We start from the raw sequence: 26222 nt of genomic DNA, 5'->3' as shown, positions 1-26222 counted from the left end.
AATAGACAAAAAGTGAAACAACCCAAATGTTCACTAACAGGTGGGTAGATAACCAAGTTCTGATATATTTATACAGCAGAATACTATCAGCAATAAAAAGGAATGAACTATTTTTTTTTAATTTATTTATTTATGATAGTCACAGAGAGAGAGAGGCAGAGACATAGGCAGAGGAAGAAGCAGGCTCCATGCACCGGGAGCCCAGCGTGGGATTCGATCCCGGGTCTCCAGGATCGCACCCTGGGCCAAAGGCAGGCGCCAAACCGCTGTGCCACCCAGGGATCCCAGGAATGAACTATTGATATACAACAACGTGGATGAATTTCAAAATTAGTGTGCTGAGTGAAAGAAGCCATACTACTGTATGGGTCCATTCATCTAAATTTACAGGCAATGCACAATTCACTACAGTAACAGCAGATCAGCCATTGCCTGGAGAAGAAGAAAAAAAAATGAAGTTAGGATTGCCAAGATGCATAAGAAAAGTTTCAGGGGTGACTGACAGGTTTATTATCTTGATCACAGTGAGGATTTCATGGGCATATACCTATGTCAAAACTCATCAGACTGCATTTTAAATATGCAGGTTCTCTGTATTTCAATAATACCTCAATAAATCTGTATAAGATAAAAAATAAATGAATACAAAAAAAAAAAAGACTGGTAGAAGGGTATCTAGGAAGGTGGCAATAGTAGACACCGTTTTTGAAATTTCCTGAATTTCCCATAAAAAAAAAGAGCAACCAGGAGAGTAAAATAAAAAACTCATGCACAACAACATAACCAAATGGTGAGACTTCCCACATAAACCCAAGATCCTGCATGTATAGACAGCAGCTAAAACTATGAATGATTTTGTGCACTCCAATACCTGATGGGTTCAATGCATCCATAATACTAATAACTCAAAGAGTTACATCGTAGTCTTCTATGAATTCTCAAAATATCTAGAACAAAGGCCCACACTGAAAAAAAAATTCTAGGAAACAGAATCTGAACTGAACAGGATAGAAACAAAAGACAACAAAGGGAAGAAGACGAGGTCCAAATAAATGTAGAGAAATAGAACCCAGAAGCCTCAGAAAGTAAAGCATCATATTTTAAACATGAGGTAAAAATAAAGAAATAAATATATAGGGGCTCTAGAATCCTGAAATTAGATAAGCTACCCTGAACCACACTTCCTTCTAAGGTTTATAAAACTAGTTTCACATAAAAAGGAGAAACACAGAGGATCATAATCTAACTCCATATAGAGCTACCAAAAGAAAAAGAGAATAAAGATTGGGCTAATATCCCTAAAGACCGTGAAAGACAGACATGCCCACAAAACAGCTAACTGTAACTACTATTTCTCCCCAAGCAAAAAAGGAAAAGAAAGAAAATGTTTTAAGATATTGAAAAAAACCACATCAATCATAATTATGAAAACTCAGAAATAAGGTGATAGAACTCAGGAAAGAAATGAAGAAAATATTTCAAAAACCACTAAACTAGAAAGAACATAAGGGTAAATGAATACAATAAATAATGCTTTAAGAAAAATGAAAGGTGAAAAGAAGGGAAATTTTAAAACAAAAAGATTTTAAAAATTTGAGAGAAAGTAATATAAAAGGTAAGGAAAAAAGACCAGCTCCTACTTTTAATAAGGAGTCCCCAAAGAAAAAAATCCAAAGCAAGGGAGGTATTTAAAAAAGAAAAAGTTATAAAATGAAAACTTCCTTTAAATTTAAAAGAATTTAAAAGAGCACACCATATGCCTGAGAAAATCAATCAAGCATAACCAACACTGAGAAATACTGGACTGTATAGAAAAAGAAAAATCCTTCAGCAAAATCAGCAAATTATTCAGAAACAAAATCAGAATGCCATTAGACTTTGACAGCAGTAAGATGTTAGAGAACCAAGTTAACAGTCTACTGGTAACATCACCATAAACAGGACATGAAGAAACATACAAAAAAAAGTGAAGCTAAACTGTAATCACCATAATCTCTACTAAACATAAAATCTAATTTCTATAGTTAATTTATGTCCAGCCCTTCTCCCACTCAAGGAGAAAAATGTATATATTATGGGTACCGCGTTGGCTATTATTGCTTAGAAAAGGAAAGCAACTGGGTTAGCTAGTGATTCTCAATTGGGAGCGACCGCCTACCTACAGAGCACCAGGGCACATATGACAACATCTGGAAACAGTTTTGATCATCACAACTTCACAGACGCTACTGTGATCCAGTAGGTAGAATCCAGGGATGTTGCTAAACATCCTACAATGCTGTCTACAACTAAGAATACCCACGACTCAACAAAAAATATCTAAGAAACCCTGGTTTACACAAAGTAACTATTAGCTGAACCATGTGAGATTGCCAACATCCAATAATTGTTGACCTACAATGACCATTTCATAGTTTCAACTTACACCCTGAGCTTAGCAGAAATATATTAAGTCCAAGATTTCAAGGAAATGTACACAGGCTGGTAACCACCATGTGCTGGTTCTCAAGCTTTACCAGGTACCAGAATCCCCCAAGAGCACCTTTAAAACGAGGCCCTACTTTGAAAGAGTCAGGTTCAGGAGATCTTGGTGAGGCCTGAGCACCTGATTTGTAACAAGTCCCCAGGTGATACCGATGCTGCATGTCTGGAGACAATAGTATGAGAGCCACCATGATGGAAAAAGAACTTAAAAAAAAAAAAAATTTTTTTTAAGAGACTGCAAAATTCTTCACATTTTTTAGACTACATGTGGGAAACAAGCCAAGTGCACAGTAGCAGTTTGCCCAAATGAAGCAGAAGGTCCATCTGATGTTGAATGCATTTGTGCGCTACTGCTGTTAGTCATGGCAATGGGGTTCCTCTTCTCCATAACAATGTTCACAGTAATGTGGCCAAAAACAGTTTTGCAGGGGTATAGTAACATGTCATCTCAAATGCACATCAGAGAAGAGCAGGAGGAGGAACGTGGGAAGGGGCTGTGCCTCAGACAAAAGAGACACGGACAAGATAGACCTGGCCAGAGTAAAGTGGGATACTGAGCCTGCATGCCTGTGAAGTTCCTGGGTGCTATGGCCCTGCTGCTATCTCCTATTGGGTAAATAAATCAAACACGTGTGGAAGTATGTGAGTGCCACTGATTGGCATGAACCCAAAAACAATCAGCATAGGTTTAAATCGACAGTATAAATTCATTTTATTGCTATTTGATAAAATATACGTAATTTTAAAATAAATGTTGATTCAGTGTCATACTTTAAAAAACAACAACAAAAAAGTAAGGTTCCTAAACTTCAAAACCTACAACTTTCAGCTGAAAGGCACAAGGAACCATCATTCTGGCTACAAAATATGCTGTTCCTTTTTGTCTCTGTTGTGCTATTCTTTGGGACATGTTCCCTTTCAAGGATACTCACTCAGAAACAAAAAGGACACAAGCCCACTCAGCAAACCACTCCTCTAAAACCAAAAAGAACTGGGTTAATCATCTAATATGTACACTAGTGGCTAAAAAGGAAAGAGGAAGGGAAAAAAAAGACTAGTTAAATAAATGAATTTAGGACAGCTATCTTCTAAATTCTAAATTAATGTTACTAATTATTTTACTCCCATTGGGAGATGCACCTATTTTAAAGAGCCATTTATAGTAATATCTTAAACCAATGAAAAACAAGTCAATCCACTCAAGTATTTTCCGCTGTAACGAAGTTCCAGTCTTCCTTGTCACCTGAGCTCCTGCCATTGTCATGGGTAACTTCAGCATTCAGGTGAATGGCAAATAGCTAGCTAGCTCTTGACCCCTTCTAATCCAGTGATGTGTTGCCCAAATTTTCCATTCCCCAACGCTTAGTGCAATATCTAGCACACAGGAAAAGCTCCATAAATATTTTGTTGATTTAAACTGAATTTGTCTCTAATTCACATCAGCAACCACTGTCACAGGCTGGATCTTCCCTTTACCTGGAAATGCTCATCTCTAGAGTCTCAAACCCTGTGATCTCACTTGCTGACCATAATTCTCATCTACTTCTCTATCACTAAATCCATTTTTTTAACCCAGATCCCACCTGTCAATTCCTTCTTACTCTCCAGTTTCTAATACTCCTCCTATAATGCCTTACTTTCTTTCTCCACAACCTGAATCTCCCCAGCTGTTTCCTCCAGCCACTCTTCACCAATCACCTCCTCCTTCAATTCTCCTCCTCCTTGACAGCAACAGCAACAAAAATAGTATCTGACACACTGTATGTCAGGCATTATGCTAAATGAGCACCTTGCTTGTGGTCACATTACTCAATGCTCAAAATCTTATGAGGTAGACACTTTTATTAGCTCCATTTTATAGATGAAGTAAAGTAGAGCTTAGAAAGATGCCTGCGCAGAGTTATCCAGACTATATAACTCCAAAACCCAGGTACCACACTGCCTCTCTTTCAACCTGTGCACCTGGCCAATACCAAACCCATCCATCTGTGCTTTCTATCCTACTCCTGCTCCTAAGCTATAGAGAATTACTAGAGAAAACTGTATAACTATGCTATGTAATGCTTCTAAAAACGTATGATTTCAAAAACAGCTGGTCCTCAATGATGCCGGAGGGAAACAGAATGATAATTCATGGGAAATCAAGAAAAGGACCAGAAATGCTTAGTGTATCATACTGCCCAAAGCACTTTCAGAAACATGATCTTGGGTCTCCAAAAATGAGGCTATCTGTGCTAGTTTATGAAACCCATGCCCTTCCCACAAAGAAGACTAGAGCCAAGTGTTAGAACACATCTGGAGACTAACAATACTGCCTTTCTCTATCCTTGCACCTTGCTTCAACCTTCAAAGAGCTCAAACTCTAATGAAGAGGACAGATGCAGACACTAAGAATTCTGACTGTATAGGGAAAAGTCCTATCTCTTTTCCTAGCAGAGCAACCATCACCTTTTATTGAATCTTAAACCATGGGGAAAGGGAGAGGGGAAGGAACAGATGTTATGCAAAAATGAGGACATATCATGATCAGTCACTACCAGAGAAATTAATCTGAAAACTCTAGCTTTGCTACTGTTAAACTATGATTTGTATATACACAGTCTGTGATCCTAATCCTAGCAGCTCTCATTTCACACTCAAAAATATAACACAGAAGCTACTGATGCTGTTTGAATTTGTAACAATGAAGCAGATGCCAGAAGGCCTTGTTTTGAGTTCCCAACAAGAAAGTAAACTTCACATAGTTGACGTTATTTCTTTATTCCAAGTAAATTATTAAACAGTTTATTTTAATGACTAGAGCAAAATAAATTAAATGATTACCTCAGAAAATAAAAACTTCCAAGAAAGACAAAACCTTCTTTTAAGACAAAGATGACTCAGGAATCTAAAGCAGAAGATACAGAGTACCAACCCACAATAGCAGTCATCTTTCAAATGTGGCATACTTTCCTATGTTAGTACTATAAAATCAAATTCTGAATAATGTTAAATCTTCAAAGTACCAACTTTATATATAGTTAGGGAACCATTCTACCCTGCTTAGTCATTATGCTTAGAATCATAGAGAAATGTATTATACTTTTTTTATAGTACCAAAGGAAGGGTAAAGGAAAAATTAACATTTAAGGATCTACAATGTACCAGTCAAGACCCTTCATGTAATCACATTAATGTTCACAATATAAGAGTAATATATTCTATCCATACTTTGCAATTGAAGAAACTGAGGCCCAGAAAAACAAAAAATGCAACTTACCCAAAGCCAACCAACTACTAAAGATTAGAGCCAGATAGGACTCCAACCTATGACTTCTAGCCCATACCTAACCTAACCTGGGGCCACTATACCCAGGATAACATCACATTATAAGAAGTAGCTAAACCCATAGCCTAAATAAAAATGTGTCTAAGTTGACAATACTGCAAGAGAAAAATTAGCACATGATTTAGTAATATTCATGTTACAATAAATTCTTTAGTTGACAATTTCCACTCTATATTACGGTGCCACGTTAATAGAATATGCAGAAGGTGCATGTTCATTGCGAAGAACAAACTCCTCTCTTGATGGAACCAAGTATCACCAGTTATACCGAGAGCATTTCCTTTTGAGTGGCTCTCCAACTTCATATATCAACTAATGAGCTCCTTTCCCCTCAGTCTACCAACACAGGGACAAACAGCCCTCTGACTCTCCAGGTATACATCTTGGAATTACTTTCACCTTCCCTTTCTCCCTCGTGCCCCACATTAAATCTCAAAGCAGTTTACAAGATGAGCATTATTATCCTCACTTGTCCTGGTGTGGAATGAACGTATTAAGGGGCAATTATTAACCATATCAAGACTATTTCATGTTAACTTTGATATATTATCTTATTATATACATAGAAGAAGAATTATTAAAACTTAGTTTTAGTTATATACACACACACACAAACTTGTGTGTACATGTCAGGTCACAATTTAAATGTATTTCTTATTGTAGGTCGTGGTAAAAAAAAAACAGTAAAAGATCATTGTTCCACAGTGTTTTGCAAAGAGTAAAAGGAAAAATTACCAAGGTCTGCCCTACATAAATAAGCTACAGCAGAAATGTTGAAAGGTATGCAAAATATAAGGTCAGGAGTAACTACACAAACTCAGAAAATTTCCGGGAACACCGTAATCTGTTTTTTTGGTTTTTTTTTATCAGTCTTTCCATTTCTCCATTAACACAGTAGTAAAAATCTCTTTAAAAATATTTTTAAAGACTATTTTGACATATTAGGACAAAGCAGGGAAAAAGGGATAGCTAAGAAGATTCCATTTACATAGCTGCCAACCTAGTAAGAGAGAAACCCAGGAGGGAAAATAGAAGAGTAAAAAAGAGATAAAAGCAGGCCAAATCCCTGGTACTTACAGGAAGAAAAGATGATAAACTGCTACCACAGGAAGGGGAAGAGACCTGATTACTTGACCTACAGAACACAGGAGGACTGATATGTTTAATAAGTCAGGAAGTACTTAATCAGGACCTGTTGGATGCCAGGCACTGGTTCTGGATTTTCCATCATAATCTAATGCTGCTTTATACCTGGCCATAGACCCTGTTAGCTAGCAAAGACTAAGTGCCTACTCTATACTGGACAGTGAACTAAGCCTTGGCAGGGATATGGTGGTAACAGACACAGCCCTTGCCTGATTAGAGTTCACAGTCAGAGAAGACAAGTATTAAATGACAATCAAGTAAATCATCTCAAGTGTGCAAGGACCTATCAAGGAACAGTACAGAGCACTATTGAGAACATCACTTAATTTGGAGGCCACAGGAGGGCTTCCCTGAAGAGCTGAGACCTGAAAAATGAGCAGAAATAGATGAAAAAAAAGAGTCAAAGGAACAGTATGTTCAAAAGTTCCATGCTAGATGGGAATCATTCAATCGTTTTATAAGGATGTACTGAACGCTTATGATTTGCCAGTCACTGTGCTCTGGAAATAAAAAAAAGAAAACAATAAAAACAAAGCATTCTGATTCTATGTGTCTGAATTAGAGTAGAAAGAGAAGAAATGGCTTCTTGCAGAAGTAAAATCAATAGGACTTGATATAAAACCAATTACTGGAGGAAAAAGGAAGAGTAAAACTCATTCCCAGGTTTCCCTCCAGGATGATTTGAAAGGATGGTCAGGCTCCATGACTAGGGAAGGCACAATTAGATAAAAAGTGGTGAATTCAGTTTTGGGCATACTAAGTTTGAAAAGCCAGCAAGCCATACTAGCAGAGACATCCTCGTGGAGACACTCAGCAGGCAGATCTGGCCCAAAGTTCATGAGCAAAACCAAAGGCTATCACCACAAATTTGGAAAGTATGTCATGGAGATAGTCATTGAAATCTAGGGGTGGATAATATGACCCAGAAAGAGTCCCAAACAACATACAGTGGTTCCTGTCTTCATTAGCACTGCAAATGAAGCACCAAATCAGAAGAAATGTAACACAAACAAAGTCAATTATAAAATGTAAAAAGCTCATCGGTCAACCCAAAATCAATATGCAAAATTTGCTTGAAAAGCTTCCTCTTCTCTAAAGCTAATGATAGGATAGAAGGCAGTGTGTTAAAGAGGGACTGAAGCAGTGACCATCTCCATGACATGATTTCCAAATCTGTGAAAACATAATTCACCTGCTCACATTGTGACAATGAAGAAATCAACACCTATAGACTATGGAAGTTGTTCAAGTCAGGGTCAGGACAATATCCCCGTAAAGCAAGAATCTAATTTATATAAAACAAAATTATTGGTCCTATGGTATTTCTTATGAGTTCCTAAATAACTCTTAATTTAATTTCAGGGGCATCTGGCTAGCTCAGTCAGTGGAACATGTGACTCTTGATCTTGGGATTTTAAGTTCATGCCCCATGTTGAGTGTAGAGATTACTTAAAATTAAAGTCTGTTTTAAGACTTTGATTTTTTTTTATGTTTTAAGATTTTTAAGTAATTAACCAATTTCATGCATATATTTTCTTAAGAGAAATAAAGTCAATTTTCTCCCTTCTGTCCCTTAAAGAATTATTTTAGACATTCCTATTATTACTTCCAGCAATAAATGAATTACCAGTCCTCTAATTATTTTAAAAGAAATATAGTGTTGAAGGAAATACAGTTGCTAATTATACCACATAATTCAGTGAGTAAATTCAGTGAGTAAATAGGAATACATGAGTAATGTATTACTTATATATGAATAAAAAATGACATATAGCTTACTTAAATTATTCTAGTATCTTGTCCAGAAGACTAGGTTCACGTGCTACTTATGTGGGAATTATAAAAATACTAAGCAGTAAATGGACTTATAAATCACAATATGTAATTATTTTTACAAAATAATGATTTGATGAAATAACAAGTCATTCTATTTTTATAACTATTTACCTGCACAAAAGAATTTAGAGAAGCACACATTTAAACATGCAAAATATTGAACATTTTAATATTTTTAAAATACAAGTCAAAAGAATTATAGCTGACACATATACCCTGGGCTTTTTTTGTTTTTTTAAAGATTTTATTTATTTATGGGGAAGGGAGAGAAACAGAGGGCAAGGACAAGCAGACTCTGCTCTGAGCACCAAGCCAGACGCTTGATCTCAGCACCCTGAGATCATGACCTGAGCCATAACCAAGAATCTAACGCTTTATCGACTAAGCCACCCAGGTGCTCCTATTGTGAGCTTTTTTTTAAAACTACAGATAAGTAAATATTTTTGAAGGAATAGAGAAATGGAGGTTAGCTGATAGCTGCAGTGAGCACTGAATTAAGTGTATAGTCATAGTGTAAGAAAAGGTCTTAACAGCATGACTACGTACATCTTTCTCACTTAACAAAATAGAGATGCCAAATGATGTTCCCAAGGTCACACAGCTGGTTAGTGGCTGTGCTGTCTCTTAGCAACAAGGATTAAAAGAAAAACATAAGTTTTGTAGCTCTTGTTGCCTAAAAAAAGAAACAAAATTAGTCTCAACTAATTTTACATATGTATGTAAATACATACATATAAACATATATATTCCTATAATAAGTAAGAAACTAGAGCTAAACTAATAAAATATATACTTTTTTTGAACATTAAGAAAATTTTTCCTAAAAAAGAAAATAAGAGGTCACATCTATTTACCCACTAATATATCAAAAGAAATGACTAAAACATTGGAATTCTGACCCTTCAGCAGGTTTCTGCTAATACAATATTTAAAAACCATCTTGAATAAAGAAATGCAGGGGCTTTTTAATGCCTATACAAGAAAACTACAGAAAACTTATAAGCATTCATATTTTGTAATAGAAAGACTTAATCTGCTTAAATATCAGAGATGAAGAACAGGAAAGATTGAGGACACTCCCAGGTTTTTAACCTGTGAGCAGATGATGGTGCCATTTATCTGAGATGGACAAGCAATCCACATATGAATAAAGATGTCAAGGAAATAATAGACCTAGCAATGCAAATTTCTGGGGAAAACATATTAAAAGCAAAAGGAACAACAAGAGCAAAATCCAAGGTAGATGTGTACCTGTTATGTTTAATGAATAGGATGGCTAGAGTACACACCAAGCAAAGAAGGTAATCCTAAGAAATTAAATCAGAGCTGCTATGGGCAAAGAAGAGATAGTCACAGAAATCAGGCAAAGTACATTCTCAAACTGTAATGGAACTAAATGAGAAATCAGTAACAGAAAGATACCTGGAAAATCCTCCAATATGTGGGAATTAATAAACTTCTAAATGACTCATGAGTCAAAGAAGTCTTGAAAGAAACTTTGTTTTCTTTAAGATTTTATTTATTTATTTGAGAGAAAGAGCACAAGGAAAGGTGTGACTGGGGGTAAAGGGGCAGAGAGAGGGAGAAGCAGACTCCTTGCTGAGCAGGGAGCTCAATGCTGGGCTCCATCCCAGGACCCTGAGATCACAACCTGAACCAAAGGCAGCCACTTAACCTACTGAACCACACAGGTGTCCCTGGTTTTGCTGGTTTTTTTCATTTTATTTACTTAGAGAGAGGGGGGGAGAGCATGCAAGAGCAGGGGGAGGGGCAGAGGGAAAGGGAGAAAGAATCTCAAGTAGACTCCGGGTGGGCGGGTATAGAGCCTGAGATGGGGCTGGATTTCACCACCCTGAAGTCATGATCTGAGCTGAAATCAAGAGTCAGAAATGAAAGCTTAACCACCCAGACACCCCTGAAAGAAAGTTTTTTTTATTTCAACTAAATGACAATGAAGACATAAAAAAATCAAAATTTGTGGAATGCAGTTAAAGCAGGGCCTAGAGGAAAATACATAGCATTAAAGTGCATGTAATACAATAGAAGATTTAAAATCAATAAAGTAGGATTCCACCTTAGGAAATTAAAGAAGGGAAAACTAAAAGCAAAGTAAGGAGAATGAAAGAAATATTAAATACAGAATAAAAATCAATGAAACATACAGAAAACATTACAATACAAAAAAAAATATTAACAGAAAAATGAAATCAAATGCTGGCTCTTTTAAAAGATCAATAAAATTGATAAACATCAAATGTAAACAAGAAAAAAGTTTAAAAAAAGAAAACACAAATTACCAATATCGATAATCAAAGAGGGGATATCAGTACAGATCCCACAAACATTAAAAAGAAATACTAGGGCAGCCCCGGTGGCCCAGCGGTTTGGTACCACCTTTGGCCTGGGGTGTGATCCTGGAGACCAGGGATCGAGTCCCACATTGGGCTCCCTGCATGGAGCCTGCTTCTCCCTCTGCCTGCGTCTCTGCCTCTCTCTGTCTGTCATGAAAAAATAAATAAAATCTTAAAAAATAAAATAAAAATAAAAGGAAATACTAGCATAGAGAATTCAATGCCCATAAATTCAATAACTTAGATGGAATACAATTAAGGACTTGAAAGAAAAAAACTACCAAAACCCACTTAAGAAGAAACAGACAACCCAAATAGCCCTATATCTATTAAATAATTGAATTTTTAGTTAAACACTTTTCAAAAAAGAAAATCCCAAGCCCAGATGGTTTCATTGGTGAATTCTACCTAACATTTAAGGAAGAAATATGGGGCACCTGGCTGATTCAGCTAATGAAGCATGGGACTCTTGATCTCAGGGTTGTGAGTTCAAGCCCCATGTTGGGAGTAGAGATTACTTAAAAAAAAATAAAAAATTAATATTTAAGGGAGAAATCCTACCAGTTCTACACAACCTCTTCCAGAAGATAGGAAACCACTTCCCAAATCATTTCATGAGCATTCTCCTAAAACCAAAACTAGGCACAGATATTATAAGAAAACTGTAGGTCAATATCTCTCATTACATTAGTTGCAAAAATCCTCCAAAATATAGTAGCAAATAGAGCCCTGAAATATTTTAAAAGACTCATACCAAGTAGATTTCATCCCAAGAATGCAAGGCTGGTTCATCATTTGAAAACTGATCAGTGTAATTCAGCATATTAAAAAAACTAAGTTAAAAAAGCCATATATCATACCAATTAGATTCAGAAAAATATTCAACAAGATTCACCATCCATTCCTAATAAAAACTGTCAGCAAATTAGGACTACTTACATCATACTTAATGGTGAGAGACTGAATGCCTTCCCCTTAAGATCAGAAACAAGAGAGGTCCTCTCTCACCACTTCTACCTTGGAGGAACCTGGCAAATACTATTTTAACCAAGTACTCAAGATTATCATCACCAGTGATAAATTGTAGTGATAGCATGTATCCCCTAAAATGATGGGATGAGAAAGGTATTTCACCTCCATGGTAGTCTTCCCAAAAGCCCATAAACCCCAATATAATAATGTGAAAAACATTAGACAAATTACAACTTGAGAGACATTCTACTCTTTAAACTATCAAAATCTTGAAAAGCAAGGGAAGACTAGGAAAGCATCACAGCCAAGAGGAGACTAAGGAGATATGGCAACTACATGCAATGTGGTTTCCTGGAGGAAAAGAACATTAGTGAAAAAACTGATGAAATCAAAATAATCTATAGTTCAGTTAATAGTGATGTGCCTATGTTAATTTCTTAGTTTTGGCAAAAGTACCAAGGTTATGTAAGATATTAGCTTTAGAGGAAACTGATGAAAAGTATATGGAAACTCTCTGAACTATTTTTGTGAGTGTTCTAGAAACCTAAAATAATTCCTTCCAAAGTTACTTAAAAAAAAAAAAAAGTAAAAGATATACTGGGTAAACACTAAACAAACAAACAAAAAAAAAAGCTAGAGTATATTAATATCAGATAAACTGTATTTCAAAACAAAAAATATTTCTAGGGATAAAGATAAATATTACATAACTATAAAGGAGTTATGTCACCAAGAAAACAATCCTAACTATATGTACCTAAATACAGAAACCAAAACATGTGAACAACTACTAAAACTGACAGATTTGAAAGAAGTAGACAAATCTGCATGTATAGAGACTTCAATACTCCAATCTTTGTAATTAATAGAATAAGTACATAGAAAATAACATTGGAGATACAGAAGACCTGAAAAATACCATCAACCCACTTGACCTAATTCACACTTATAGAACATTATACCCAACAACAGAATGCACACGCTTTTCAAGTATGCATGGAAAATTCACCAAGATCAATCATGTTCTGGGTCATAAAACCTCAGAAGTCAAGCAAAGTAGAGAACGTTCTGTGACTATTACAGAATTAAACTAGAAACCAATAACAGAAAAGTTCTGGGAAAATCCTCCATATGACTAGAAAATTATGTGAGTTACACATATACACCATCCACATGTATAAACCAACCCCCCACCCCGCGCTTCCCCACCATTATCAGACCCTCAAGGAGAGGTGTCCTTTTCCCCATATGGCCAGGTTGTATGTACTTTTGTGAATCCCTTCCCTCTTCAAGATTACCTACTTTTCAAGCAAATTAGTTTAATTTTATTACCAAGAGAATGTCCAAGCAGACAAGTTTGTAAACTTATTACCAAGAGAATTTCTATGACAATTCTAAGTCAGTCAGACTTTAAAGTCTGATTTTTCATACATGAACATGTAAAATATTTTTATGCAGGCCATATAACTCTCATTCTGCCCCAAACATCTCCACACCAAATCTATAATATGTAGAACTCTTGAAAGAAAAACTATTTTCTGATATTTTCTAGTTCAGCAAAATGAGCAGTATTTTTTCTTTAATCATATTATTGTATCCAATCCTTAATGAAACACAGGCACCTTCTGAATTATGACTCTTTACCTTACAAATGACACTTTTTTAAAAAGCTGTGAAACCATTCACCTCTCCAAGGACCTTCTGCCCAAAGGGATGACCAATGGCACCACTCAATGGATGAAATAATAAACTGGGATTCAACATCTTTATCCTACAATTGAAGATACCCTGCTCAAGCAAGATGGAACCTTAAATTCTGTCAGGCACAACCCATTATATTATATGGAGGAAAGAGGGGGGAACGGTGCCTGAAGAACTTAAGTGACTTAAATGTGATCACAGACAAAGATGCTATGTCCCCTGATTTTTACACTAGCAAACTGGCCCTTTCCATTTCACATTACAGCCAAGGGCAAAAAAATTAACCTCGAACCTTATCTTTACCATTTGCCTGGAAATGGATCACAGACCTAAAATTAAGAGCTAACACCTTAAAACTGCTTAGAAGTTGATAAAAATCTCTTCAATATAATTCAAAAAAATACTAATTATAAAGGGGAAAAAATCAATAAATTAGACCATCAAAATTAGACTGCAACAAAGCAAAAAATCTTTGCTCTTGGAAAAATACTTCTATAAAAATTAAAAAGCTACAGACTGGGAAAAATATCTGCAAAACATATATCCAACCAATGGGCAAAAGTTTTGAACAGATACTTCACCAAACAAGATATATGGCTGGCTTATAAACACATGTAAAGGTGCTCACGGGCCACTGGTCATTTGGGAAATCCAAATTACAAACACAATGAAACACCATTAAATGGCTTAAAACTAAAAAGACTGATCATACCAAATGTTAATGAGTACATGGAGCAACTCAAACTCATACACTGCCTGGAAATGTAAAATTATAAGTTCACATTGGAAACAGTTTAGCAGTTTCTTATAAATGTAAATATCCACTACATGACCCAGTCATCATACTCCTAGCTGTATACCAGAGAAGGAAGAAAAAGCACGTACCCACCAAAGATTTGTACTTGAATATTTATAGCCACTTAAGTCTGTAGTAGCCAAAAACTGGAAATTACCCAAATGTCCATTAGCAGATGAATAGATAAGCAAAATGTTATATTCTTAAAATGGAATAATTATCAACACCAAACAGAAATAAACTAATGACACATGCAACAGTATACATGAACTTCACAACAATTGAGTAAAAGAAGTCAGACAAAAAAGTAGATACTCCAATTAATTTCTATAAAATTCTAGAAATTGCTAACTAATCTATAGTGACAGAAAGTTAATCAATGGTTGCCTAGAGTGGGAGATCAGAGGAATGGGAGAGAATATTAAAAAAAGTTACTGTGGAGAGTGATGGATATGTTCATTACCTTAGTTGTGATGATAGCTTTATGAGTGTGTATATATATACATATATACATTTTATATATATGTATATACACACATATACACACACCCATAAATTTATATAAATATATGCATATTTATGTTTATTTAATATATTTAAATGTATATATATAAGTTCATCAAATCGTACAGCTAAAATATGTGCAATTTATTGGATATCAACTATACCTCATAAAACTATAAAAAATGAAAACACACATATATTCACCACATAACCCAGCGTTCCATTTTAGGAATTCATCCAAGAGATATGAAAACATACGTCTACATTCTAGAACATACGTCTAAAAATCAATCTATGACAAAAAGCAGATCACTGGTTGCCCAGGGTCACAGTGGAAGATTGACTGCAAAGGGGTACCATCTGAAGAGAAACTTTATAACTAAAGGAAGTTTCCAGATGGGATTTTTCCATATACCCTATACATACATCTATAAATCATGTACTGAATTGCAAACAGGTGATTAAAAAGACCAACAACAACTACCCTTGGGACACCTGGGTGGCTCAGCGGTTGAGCCTCTGCCTTTGGCTCAGGGCATGATCCTGTGGTGCCAGGACTGAGTCCCGCATCGGGCTCCCCACGGGACTGCTTCTCCCTCTTCTCTCTCTGTGTCTCTGCATCTGTGTGTGTGTGTGTGTGTATGTCTCATGAATGAATAAATAAATAAAATAAAATAAAAAACTACCCTTCTCTAAATACAACTCTGAACCCAGCACTGTGCCCTCTACATACATTTCCTCTAATCTTAACAATCCTACAGTATAGGTATTATTATTCTCATTTTAGAATAGGAGGCTTGGACTCAGAGAAGCTAAGCGACTTACCCAAGGTTTCTTCATAAGTAAATGAGTGAGCCCCAGCCTCTAAGAATCAATCTGGGTCTGTCTTAATATAAAGTATTTCTGACACAACGTCCTGCCTTCTTAACACCCAACACACTTTAACTGGGGATGCCCTCTCTTCTACTGAGCTCTAAGAAAAATGCATTCACTCCCTTAAACAACTACTTCCTGAACACAAGTTATTTGCTGCATAATGTTATCATTCCCCAGGTGATGCCCAACACCTAACAAGTACTCAATAAATATTCTCTTTTACCTTAACTCATAAGATTTATTCTAAAGTAATAGTTACATTACAAATCTCTTCTATTACTAATATCTGACTATACTTAAGATAAAAACTTCCCAAATCTCTCATAATTGCATCATGTTAGTAAGCTCCAGATCTTTCCAATGACACGATATAGGTCACTTTTCACTGATGAAAATAGTTTTTTGTTAAGCTTTTCCTACAGATCCCTTGAGAGCATTCTGCTTTCTCCTGATGTCACAGAGACAGCCTTCTGAAGCTTCAGTAAATAGGAAAAAAGAAACATGTCATTGTTATGCTCATAACAAAAGGCAAGGCAAAGGAGATGGAAATAATCGCCAAACCCCCTACATTCAGTGACCTAGTACTTTTCCGAAACAGGGAATTCAAGGTTTGCCAAGGGCTTAAGTAATTTGGCCTGAGTAATAATAAGATATACAACCGGAATCCATTATATACTCCTCTTAATATGTGAAACACTGGTCCGTCTATCTTAAAACACAAAAATGAAAGTGCTTCCTACTTCAATGTAGAAAGGCAAGTTATTCGAGCATCATCTTCACAGAGGATGATAATTTGGGCAATTTTCTTTAAATGGGACCTCTTACAGGGAACATTCTTGTAGGAAAAGAAAAATGTTCAATGGTATAAGTAAAATCAGGCACAGGAAAACAAAAACCAACAAAAACCTCTTCAGGTGATTAAGTAGGCAGTTCATTATCAATATGCTAGAAAATTTATATACTAGAAAGTTTGTCACTTTGTTTCCTAAACACTAAGGGTTGGGGTCACTCATACACTGCTGGTATAAGTTTAAATTGACACAATTTGGAAAACTGTTTAGCAGTATCTTTTAAACTGATCATATGCATACATGAATGACCAGTAATTCTACTTCTATGAAAATAACTAAAAGAAAAGCACACATCTATTCACCAAGAGACTTGTATGTGAATATTATATGAATAAATTGTGGCATATAATGGAATGCTATACAGTAATGAAAAATGAACAATCTATCCATGCAACAACATGGACAAATCTCTTTTTGAAAAGGTTCAGTAAAAGCTAAGCATAAAACATGGTTCCTACTATATTAAGTTCAAAATCAGGCAAACTAATCTATGATGTTAAAAGTCAGGATGGTAGTTACCCTTTGCAAGGAACAGAAGGAACTGGACAGAAGTACAAGAGAGGTGCTAGGCTAATATATAGTAGATTGTGTTCTGTATGCTGGTTACATGGGTGTGTTCATTCATGCAAATTCAACAAGCTATATATTCAGGATTTATGCACATTTCTGCAGATATTCAAAAAGCTTGTTTTAAAAAACAGGACAAAAACATATGTCCATGAAAGTATCTTTGTGGAGCACCTGAGCGGCTCAATCAGTTAAGCATCTAACTCTTGATTTTGGCTCAAGTCATGATCTCAGGATCGTGAGATTGGTCATGATCTGCTGGGCATGAAGCCTGCTTAAGATTCTCTCTCTCCCTCCCCCTTTGCCCCTTCACTTTCCTCTCCACCTGGAAGGAAGGAAGGAAGGAAGGAAGGAAGGAAGGAAGGAAGGAAGGAAGGAAGGAAGGAAGCTCTTTAAGATTTCTAATTCTTTTTTTTAGTATACAAACGTAAATGAATAACAGACCACACCACAGCCTAAAATCAATGCAGAAACAAGAGAGAAATATCATGGATAACCAAGGATGAAGGGAGGTCATCACAGTGCACACTTTGAAAACAGTATCTCTCTCTGCATGGTGTTAAAAGACTCTTCCAACTAAACAACACTTTCCACTTCCTTGCCAAAGACAGGCTGAAAGTCATAGCTAATAGGCTACTTTCTAGAATATTCACAGGCTTCTGCTCTAGTTGATTTGTAACCAAGAGTTGCCTGTATTTGTTCTCAGACCAGTTTATCCCAATTTTACTGGCTGTTACAATTACATAATTTAATTAAATATTGCAGAAACATGAGATGCAAAAACAATCATTTCTATGAAAATTAAATTGAAAATTTTAGAAACACTCAGTAAAGATAACTTGCCAAAGAAAATTGCTACTGAATTAGGAAAAACAAGACAACTTGCAAAAGATGAGTAGAAAATCACAAAACTCTAGGACCATGCTTTCCAAACGCTTCCTAAGCCACCTTCCAATTCTCACCTAGCTTTAAAGAAACATAAACTTGACATTAAAAGTGCTTCATGGGGGTAATCAATGCAATAAAGCAGATCCTGAACTATAATCAGCAGACCTATGCTCAAAGAAAAGGCAGTGGACCTACAACAAAAGACTGGCAAACAAAAACATATTTTTATATTAAAATAAAATGTTGAACGTAGGTATCATTTCTATGGTTTCCTACACTGACCATTTTTTTGGATTAAGTAACCAACTATCCATTCTACTTGTGAGGCATTAAAAATGCTCTTCTGTACATCACTCAAGAAAACTTGGCAAAGTAATACTAGACAGTCAAGCACCCCCATACACACACATACACAGTCTCCCTCTGTCTCACATACATATACACACACACACACATCCCTTATATATCCGTTTTACTGAAACTGTACTAAAAGGCAGAAGGCATCAAAAAAAGAAATCAAGACATTAGTGAAAATAAAAGAAGTGTGGGGATACAGAAGATCTTAGAAATAAGGCCATACAAAGGAGTTTTTCACACAACTTTTCACATTTGCAGAACAAATACAATAGGTATTTTTAAAGATAAAACTATCAAAACCTAGCCAGGTAGCCAAGTTTATCCCTCAAGTTCTTCCCCACTATCTTACTGCTGTCCTGTTCTAGTCCTGAATGCCAAGAGTCTCCAGAGGTGACTGTATATGTATCTCAGTAGCCAAGTTTATAGGACTTTGGTTCGTTTTCAGACTTGGCTGCAGAAAGCTCCCTCTACGATTTCACTAGGGGGAGCACTTACTCCTCAAACAGGGGACAGGGGCGGGGCAGAGGGGAAAAGTTCCTAATTAAAGATGCACTTTACCTGGCTATCCCTGGAAGGCAAAGTGCAAAATGATCTAAAACTCACTGCATAGGGGCCTGGGATGGGGGGACAGTTGGTAACCCAGGCAACTCTTGATTTGGACACAGGTCATGGTCTCAGGGTCCTAGGATCAAGCCCTGCTCCAGGCTCTGCCCTCAGCAGGCAGTCTGCATGGAATTCTCTGTCTTTTCCTCTGCTTCTCCCTCTGTCCCTCACCCTGCCCATGTGCATGCTCCCTCTCCAGAGTGCTCTCTCTCTCTAAAATAAATAATCTCTTTTTTTTAATTTGCAGTGTTACAGCGACTGTAAAAACAACCCACATAAAAGTGAGGTTAGGGATCCCTGGGTGGCGCAGCGGTTTGGCGCCTGCCTTTGGCCCTGGGCGGATCCTGGAGACCCGGGATCGAATCCCACGTCGGGCTCCCGGTGCATGGAGCCTGCTTCTCCCTCTGCCTGTGTCTCTGCCTCTCTCTCTCTCTCTCTCTCTCTCTCTGTGTGACTATCATAAATAAATAAAAATTAAAAAAAAAAAGAAAACAGTTATGTTTAAAAAAAAAAAAAAGTGAGGTTAACACTAACCAATCCACACAATGCATCCAATATGTTAAGAGCAAATATTGCTTAAGATAAAGTCATTTAGTAAGAAAATACAAATCTTTAAAACAGGCTGGCCTTATCACTCAGGCTTAAAAATGTTTAATTATAATTCATGAAGATTCTGGCTTCTGATAAAGACTATTAGCCAAAGAAGTTAATAGTATCGATCATAAACTTCAGTTGACATACTTTACTTGCCAGTTACTTTACTAAATTATTGGAAGGCAAAATTAATATCGTAACCTCTTTAAAAAATTTGAAATGTATCCTGAGAACTTAAGTAACAAGGAAGTAGGGATGGGGGAAAGACACAGAACGAAATTAACATTAATTGGGTACCTGTTCGGTGTCAGGGCTCCATACATAATACAAGCTTGGGAAACAGGAATTGCTATTTCCATTTTACAGATGAGAAAAGAGAGCATAACAACCATAAATAACATGTTCATGGTTACACAGATAATAAACAGTAGAATAGGCTATAACCTAACTCTGATTGATTCTATTGCCTATAATATTTTTTAAAAACTCAGAAGTATCTTAATCCATTTGGTCATCTTAAATTGATAAAAACACCTTAAGAAGTATATATTTATATCACAGCACAGAATGAGAAAGACCAAAACAGCAACAACATAACAGATGGCTTGCCCTCTGGGAGCTTACAATGAAAGAAAATGTTCACGCACAGGCAGGTTAAGGAATACTGTGTAGTGATTCATCACTACTTGAGGGAAGGCATCAATAAGTGATATGGGAGCTCAAAAAAGTCTGGGCTCCATGTGGTTTCAGCAGTTAAGAAAGGCTTTATGGAAGATGCAAGATCATAGCTGGATCCGGGAGATGGAAAATGTTGAACAGGTATAATGAAAGGTCCTCCAGGACAAGAAAAAGCAGAGCTAAGGATGAACACAATGAATATGAATAACAGTGAAGAGGCCAGCAGGACTGCTTCAAAAAGTAAAGGACTGAGTGGAAACAATAATTGGTAGGCAATTACAGATATGTAAGTAAAGACCTACCTAATGAAGCACAGTATACAAACTTAGGGCTCTTTAACAAAATTATCCACATATTTTAAGTACATTCCTAAAATGTATGCCAAAATCGCAAAGAAGACAGAGAACAGGAAAAAGATGATGCGATATGATTTTGACGAAGCCACAAGCTGTGACTATTAGGAAAGCTGTTCTGCTTCAGCACTAAATGCCACAGATGGATGTATCAGCATCGTATTTATGCAAAACCACAAATTCATCTGTGTCATGTCTTCAAATACCGTAATGTTCTAAGCTTAATTATGAAAACTGCATTAACAATTGATCTGCCATATTTTAGGGTGAGATAATGAACCATGTAATTTGCTTTGCATTGGATGACAGTACTCTACAGATAATGTTTTAGATATTAGATTCAATTTAAATGCTATCAAAACCTCTACTGACATAAAAGCATGTGTGATGAAAACACATTTGCATGAATTCTAATTTAACCTAAGATTCCGAAAGAGTTTTAATATACAAAATAAGAGAACTAAAGAGACAAATCTGACATTCAAAGACAGAGGCGGGGGGAATCTGGATATTAAATATCCCATACAAAGAAAAAGGTAGAGCACTCAAAAATCTGAAAATCAGATGAAAAACAAACAAACAACAACAAAAAAAAACCAAGGGGCACCTGTGTGGCTCGGTTGGTTGAGCATCTGACTCTTGGTTCCAGCTCAGGTCATGATCTCAGGGTCCTAGGATCAAGCCCCATGAGCTCCATGCTCAGTAGAGTTAGCTTGTCCCTCACTCTGCTCCTTCCCCCCAAACCCCACACATATGCAGCATGTGAGCTCTCTCTAATAAATAAATAAAACCTTTTTATTTTATTTAAATATTTTATTTAAAGGAAAAAATAGAGTACGTTTAAAATAAAAGGCCTAGTATAAGATAGCAGAAGAGGCTGTAACAGAGACAAAGTCGGGACTCATCTATAAGACAATCCCCACACCCTCCCCGAATCCCAGGGAGAAAGAACGGTTCAGGCAGTGTGCTTTTAGAAGCTGAGAAGCTGGCCTACAGGTGAAATCCCACTTTCCCCCAGGAGGCGGTGAGGTAGTATAAATACTAAAAACTCTGCTGGAGAACCTATACACAACCAAATTAGTGTTTGCCTTCTGAGTCACCTTCCAAACCTCCTTCAAGGCAGACCAGCCACAAGAAACTAAAGAAAATATCAGATCTCTTTAAAAAAAAAAAAAAAAAAAAAAAACTTGTCTAAGAATGAGAGGACCTGGGACACCCCGGTGGCTCAGCGGTTGTTAGGTGCCTGCCTTCAGCTCAGGTCATGATCCTGGGATCCAGGATCGAATCCCACATCAGGCTCCCTGTGAGGAGCCTGCTTCTCCCTCTGCCTATGTCTCTGCCTCTCTCTCTCTCTGTCTGTGTCTCTCATGAATAAATAAATAAATCTTTAAAAATAAAATAAGAATGAGAGGACCCATTTGTCTCTGAAGGGCTTTGTAAATTCCAGAACTAGATAAAACTTATGTTCTGTGTCTGAGAAATACAGACAACTTAGATGACCCGGTTCACTAACAATAAAAGCAAAATAGAAAACAAGTAAGCTCTCCTAAAAAAGAAGCCTTGTCACTGATATCTGAATAAGGTATCTGCTGTCACAAGTAAGTAGAGCAAGACTCTCCATTTCCTAATTGTAAGCCAGAGTTTATGCAAAAAAAAAGAGAATCCAGTAGGAATAAGTAGGAACTTATTACAAATCATTAACTGCTGTAGGTTTAAAAACTTATCCAAACTCTCAACAATGGTCTATCTACTCCAAACAAAAGAACTCTGGGAAAAGGTGGAAGTTTACAACTATTGTTCACCCTGCTGAGCATGTTAATTACTAAAGAATAAAGTATTCAAATACAACACAATAAAGTATCAAAAAAGGTTAAGCATTGAACTATTCTCTGTGTAAACACCAGAAACACATACTGTTAATTCATAAATAAATAAAAGTTTTCTTTTAAATAAATGGGGAGAAATAATGACAGCATACTACCAAAGATCACCAAAGTAGGGGAAATAACACCAACATAAGGTCTAATGCCCAGAAACATTTTCAAGTGGTAGAATTATTAGAGAGAATGGCCTAAATGATAAGCATGCTACAATTCTAAGAAGAGAAACCCAAGAGGCCATGAATAGGCTAAAGAATAATTAAGAGAAGTCATGGAAAGGGAAGTCATGGAGAGGGATTTCTTTTTACAGGACCCTCCACTGAATTACATGAATTACATGGAACTAGAAGTATGACCTATAAATTAGAAAGGAGAACAAGAAACTTGCCAGCACCTGAAACTGGCAAACCTGACCTAAGCTAAGGAAACAAGGATGATAAATATCTCAGGAGGCAAATAACACCAGTTTTCAAAATCCGTTCTAAAATACAAAAGTGAAAACTAACTTGCCAAAGCGAAAAACAAGTGGCTGTAAGTCAAAGAGAAATTTCAAAACAAACATACACAAAATACCTTAGGAAAAAATTCTGCTTCTGAAGTATTTTCACAGATAATTTCATTAATGTTCACTGCATTAGCTTTTAAGAAGCTAAATCCAAAGTTTCTTAAGCAGCTAAGAGAAATTTTATAAATATTTGCAATAACCACTTGGATTAAGCAATTGCGCAGAGCTTGGGAGATCACACTTGCATAAGAGAGGCTCAATTAAATTTTAAACTCTTTCAGACAAAATTACAAAGCTTACGTAGCAGAAGTAATATAAACAGGCTATGCTGAGCAACAAATTGAACTACTCTATTTGTGTGTGGGTTTTTTCTACTTAGTAAATAGCATATAAGTTCATACTCTATGATTAACTTAAAATTAATCACTGAACATTCTTTAAGACTCATCTCAACTTACTGGATCTGTGGGAGAACAACCAAAGCTGGAAAATAAAAGCCAAAAAAATAAAATGAAATGAAATGAAATGAAATGAAATAAAATAAAATAAAATAAAATAATAAAATAAAATAAAATAAAATAAAATAATGAAATGAAATAAAATGAAATAAAATAAAATAAAATAAAATAGAACGAGATCCAATTCAAATCCTTAGCTGTTCTGTTTCTCCTCCTCCTCCAAGAAATAGTCTAGAAGTTGGTTGTCTTAATTGATTTCAGTTGTCAAACGTTAAGCCCATACCAAAATCTTTTTTTTTTTTTTCAAAATCTTAACTTAAAACATAATTACGTGCTGTGCATGCCAAAGTACTCTGTTCAAGCGGTTCACACTACATCTGAACACACCACAACGCGTTCATCCCTGCTGCCACAGGGAACGAGCAACAAATTCACAGGAAAGACTTGGGGCCAATACCTGAGCAGATAAACAGCCCTTTCAATATCGCTGAGGTCTTCGTCGACGGTCAATCTTTCTATTTCTTCTGGTGTCTGTCAAGTGCAAAACACAAATTATGCACACACACGTGGGTTAGTCCTGCCCCCCACCCCAGTGACCCTCCGTGAACCCCATATACGTACAGACTAATGGAAAAGTTTCACAATTAAGCATCATCCTTGAAAACTAATCAAGAGTCTGCGGACTCCAGGTGCGGACCTCAACCACAGAGGTCTCTAAGGAAGCGTCGGGTTGTGGGGTGGAGGGGGGGGGTGGAGTTTGGAGTTTGGGGGTTGGGGGTATGGGTTCGTTGCTTTTTTTTTTTTTGTTTTAACTGTTCTATCTTGAGAATTACAGTGTGGCTTCAGGACATTGCCGAACTCGATTTTACATGCATGCATAAAATACACACGTACTTTGAAAATCCCTAATGCCCCGAGGCTATTTCTCCAGCATTTTCCACCCCCAGGAAATGCTACAAAGGGGATGGAGGCAAACTGCAGCCGGGAGAGAATGAAGAAAGACGAAATGTGGAGTGGGGGAAGGGAAGGGAATAAACTCTGGGGCTGGAAGGAAATCAAAGATTCGCGACGTTGCGGCAGGTGGGAGTGAGAAAAGCTCCAGGGAGCAGCGGAGGGCGGCTGGGGGAGGGGGCGGTCGGGAAACCGGGTTTGCCAGCAGCCGGGGGCTGGGGGCTGGGATGCAGATGACTCTGCGGGGGGAGGGGAGCCCAGGGAGGGCGGACCGGGGTCCCAGCCGGAGTCCCGGAGGACCGACGTGTGCAGACCCAGGACGGGGGCGGGGGGTCCAGGGGGCTCCCGAGGTCGGCGGCAGGACGCCCGCGGCACGGGTGCGGGGAGCCGCGGAGGGAGGCCCGGCTGAGCTGGGGGAAGGGGATCCCGCGTGGACGGGAGGGGGGCGGGGCCGGGCCTGGCGGGGGGCGCCCGGGACCACGCTGGGCCGTCCGCTCCGGGGGCGGGCTGGGGCCCGGGGCTCCGAAGGGCCGTCCCCCGGGGATGGGGTCCGGGCTGCGAGCCCCGGCGGCGGCCGGGTCGGGGCGACACTGCGGCCGCAGGGGGACGGGGGGCAGCCGCACTCCGAGAGGGTCCCGGGCCGCCTCGGGAAGGGGATGGGGATGGGGTGGGGTTGGGTCGGGGCCCGGGGCTCCGAAGGGCCATTCCCCCGGGGATGGGGTCCGGGCTGCGAGTCCCGGCAGCGGCCGGGTCGGGGCGACACTGCGGCCGCAGGGGGACGGGGGGCAGCCGCACTCCGAGAGGGTCCCGGGCCGCCTCGGGAAGGGGATGGGGATGGGGTCGGGGTCGGGTCGGGTCGGGGCCCGGGGCTCCGAAGGGCCGTCCCCCGGGGATGGGGTCCGGGCTGCGAGCCCCGGCGGCGGCCGGGTCGGGGTGACACTGCGGCCGCAGGGGGACGGGGGGCAGCCGCACTCCGAGTGGGTCCCGGGCCGCCTCGGGAAGGGGATGGGGTCGGGGTCGGGTCGGGGCGCGGGCCCGTCGCCGGGCGCCCTGCGGGCGGTTCCTCCTCCCCGGGGCGCACCTTGAGGCTCCGGCGGACCGGCCTCTCGATGATGGTGAGCTCCTGCAGGTCCTCCATGTAGCCGAACAGGCTGTTTTGACCGAAATCCATCGCGGCAGCGGCAGCGGCGGGCGGCGGCGGATGCATGGACCGCCGGGGCCCCTCGCCGCCCGGGCCGGAGCAGCCCCGCGGCCGCCCCCCGGCAGGACTTTCTCCCGCTCTCGGCCGCGGGAGCCGGGCGGGAGGCTATAGCTGGCGGCGGGAGAGGGAGCGCCGCCGCCGGGGTTGCGGGGGGGAAGGGGCGGGGGCGGGGCGGCCCAGGCGGGGGGGCGGGGCGAGGCGCGCGGGCGGGCTGCGGGGGCGGGGCCACGGGCGGGGGCGGGGCCACGGGCCCGCCTCGGCCCCGCCCCCCGGCGCCGCGCGCACGCGAGCCCGACGCAACTGCCGCGCTGGGCCGTGGCTGCCCGCACCGCCGCGCGTCGC

The 26222-nt window shown here is 38.9% G+C and overlaps 1 protein-coding gene across 7 annotated transcripts in view; it reads right to left on the bottom strand.

Moving 5' to 3' along the window:
* PPP4R4 (protein phosphatase 4 regulatory subunit 4) overlaps positions 1 to 26016 on the bottom strand; it is a 98703-nt gene extending 72687 nt beyond the window's left edge. For 3 of the 7 annotated variants that reach the window (XM_072839782.1, XM_072839783.1, XM_072839784.1), the window contains exons 1-2: positions 25761 to 26016; positions 24186 to 24259 (exon numbers count right to left, since the gene is read on the bottom strand). In XM_072839782.1, the coding sequence (XP_072695883.1) occupies positions 24186 to 24259; positions 25761 to 25886 (200 nt within the window). In that variant the 5' untranslated portion in view covers positions 25887 to 26016. Of the gene's footprint in view, positions 1 to 15943; positions 15967 to 24185; positions 24260 to 24349; positions 24370 to 25760 lie in introns of those variants that run through there. The other 4 variants (XM_072839781.1, XM_072839785.1, XM_072839787.1 and 1 more) reach the window with 4 other exon arrangements.
* Between the last annotated feature and the right edge of the window lie 206 nt (positions 26017 to 26222).

Source organism: Canis lupus, chromosome 9 (genome assembly GCF_048164855.1).
Source record: "Canis lupus baileyi chromosome 9, mCanLup2.hap1, whole genome shotgun sequence".
NCBI classification, from domain to species: domain Eukaryota; kingdom Metazoa; phylum Chordata; class Mammalia; order Carnivora; family Canidae; genus Canis; species Canis lupus.
Note: the sequence above shows the minus strand (reverse complement) of the source record. Positions and strands in the feature narration are given on the sequence as shown.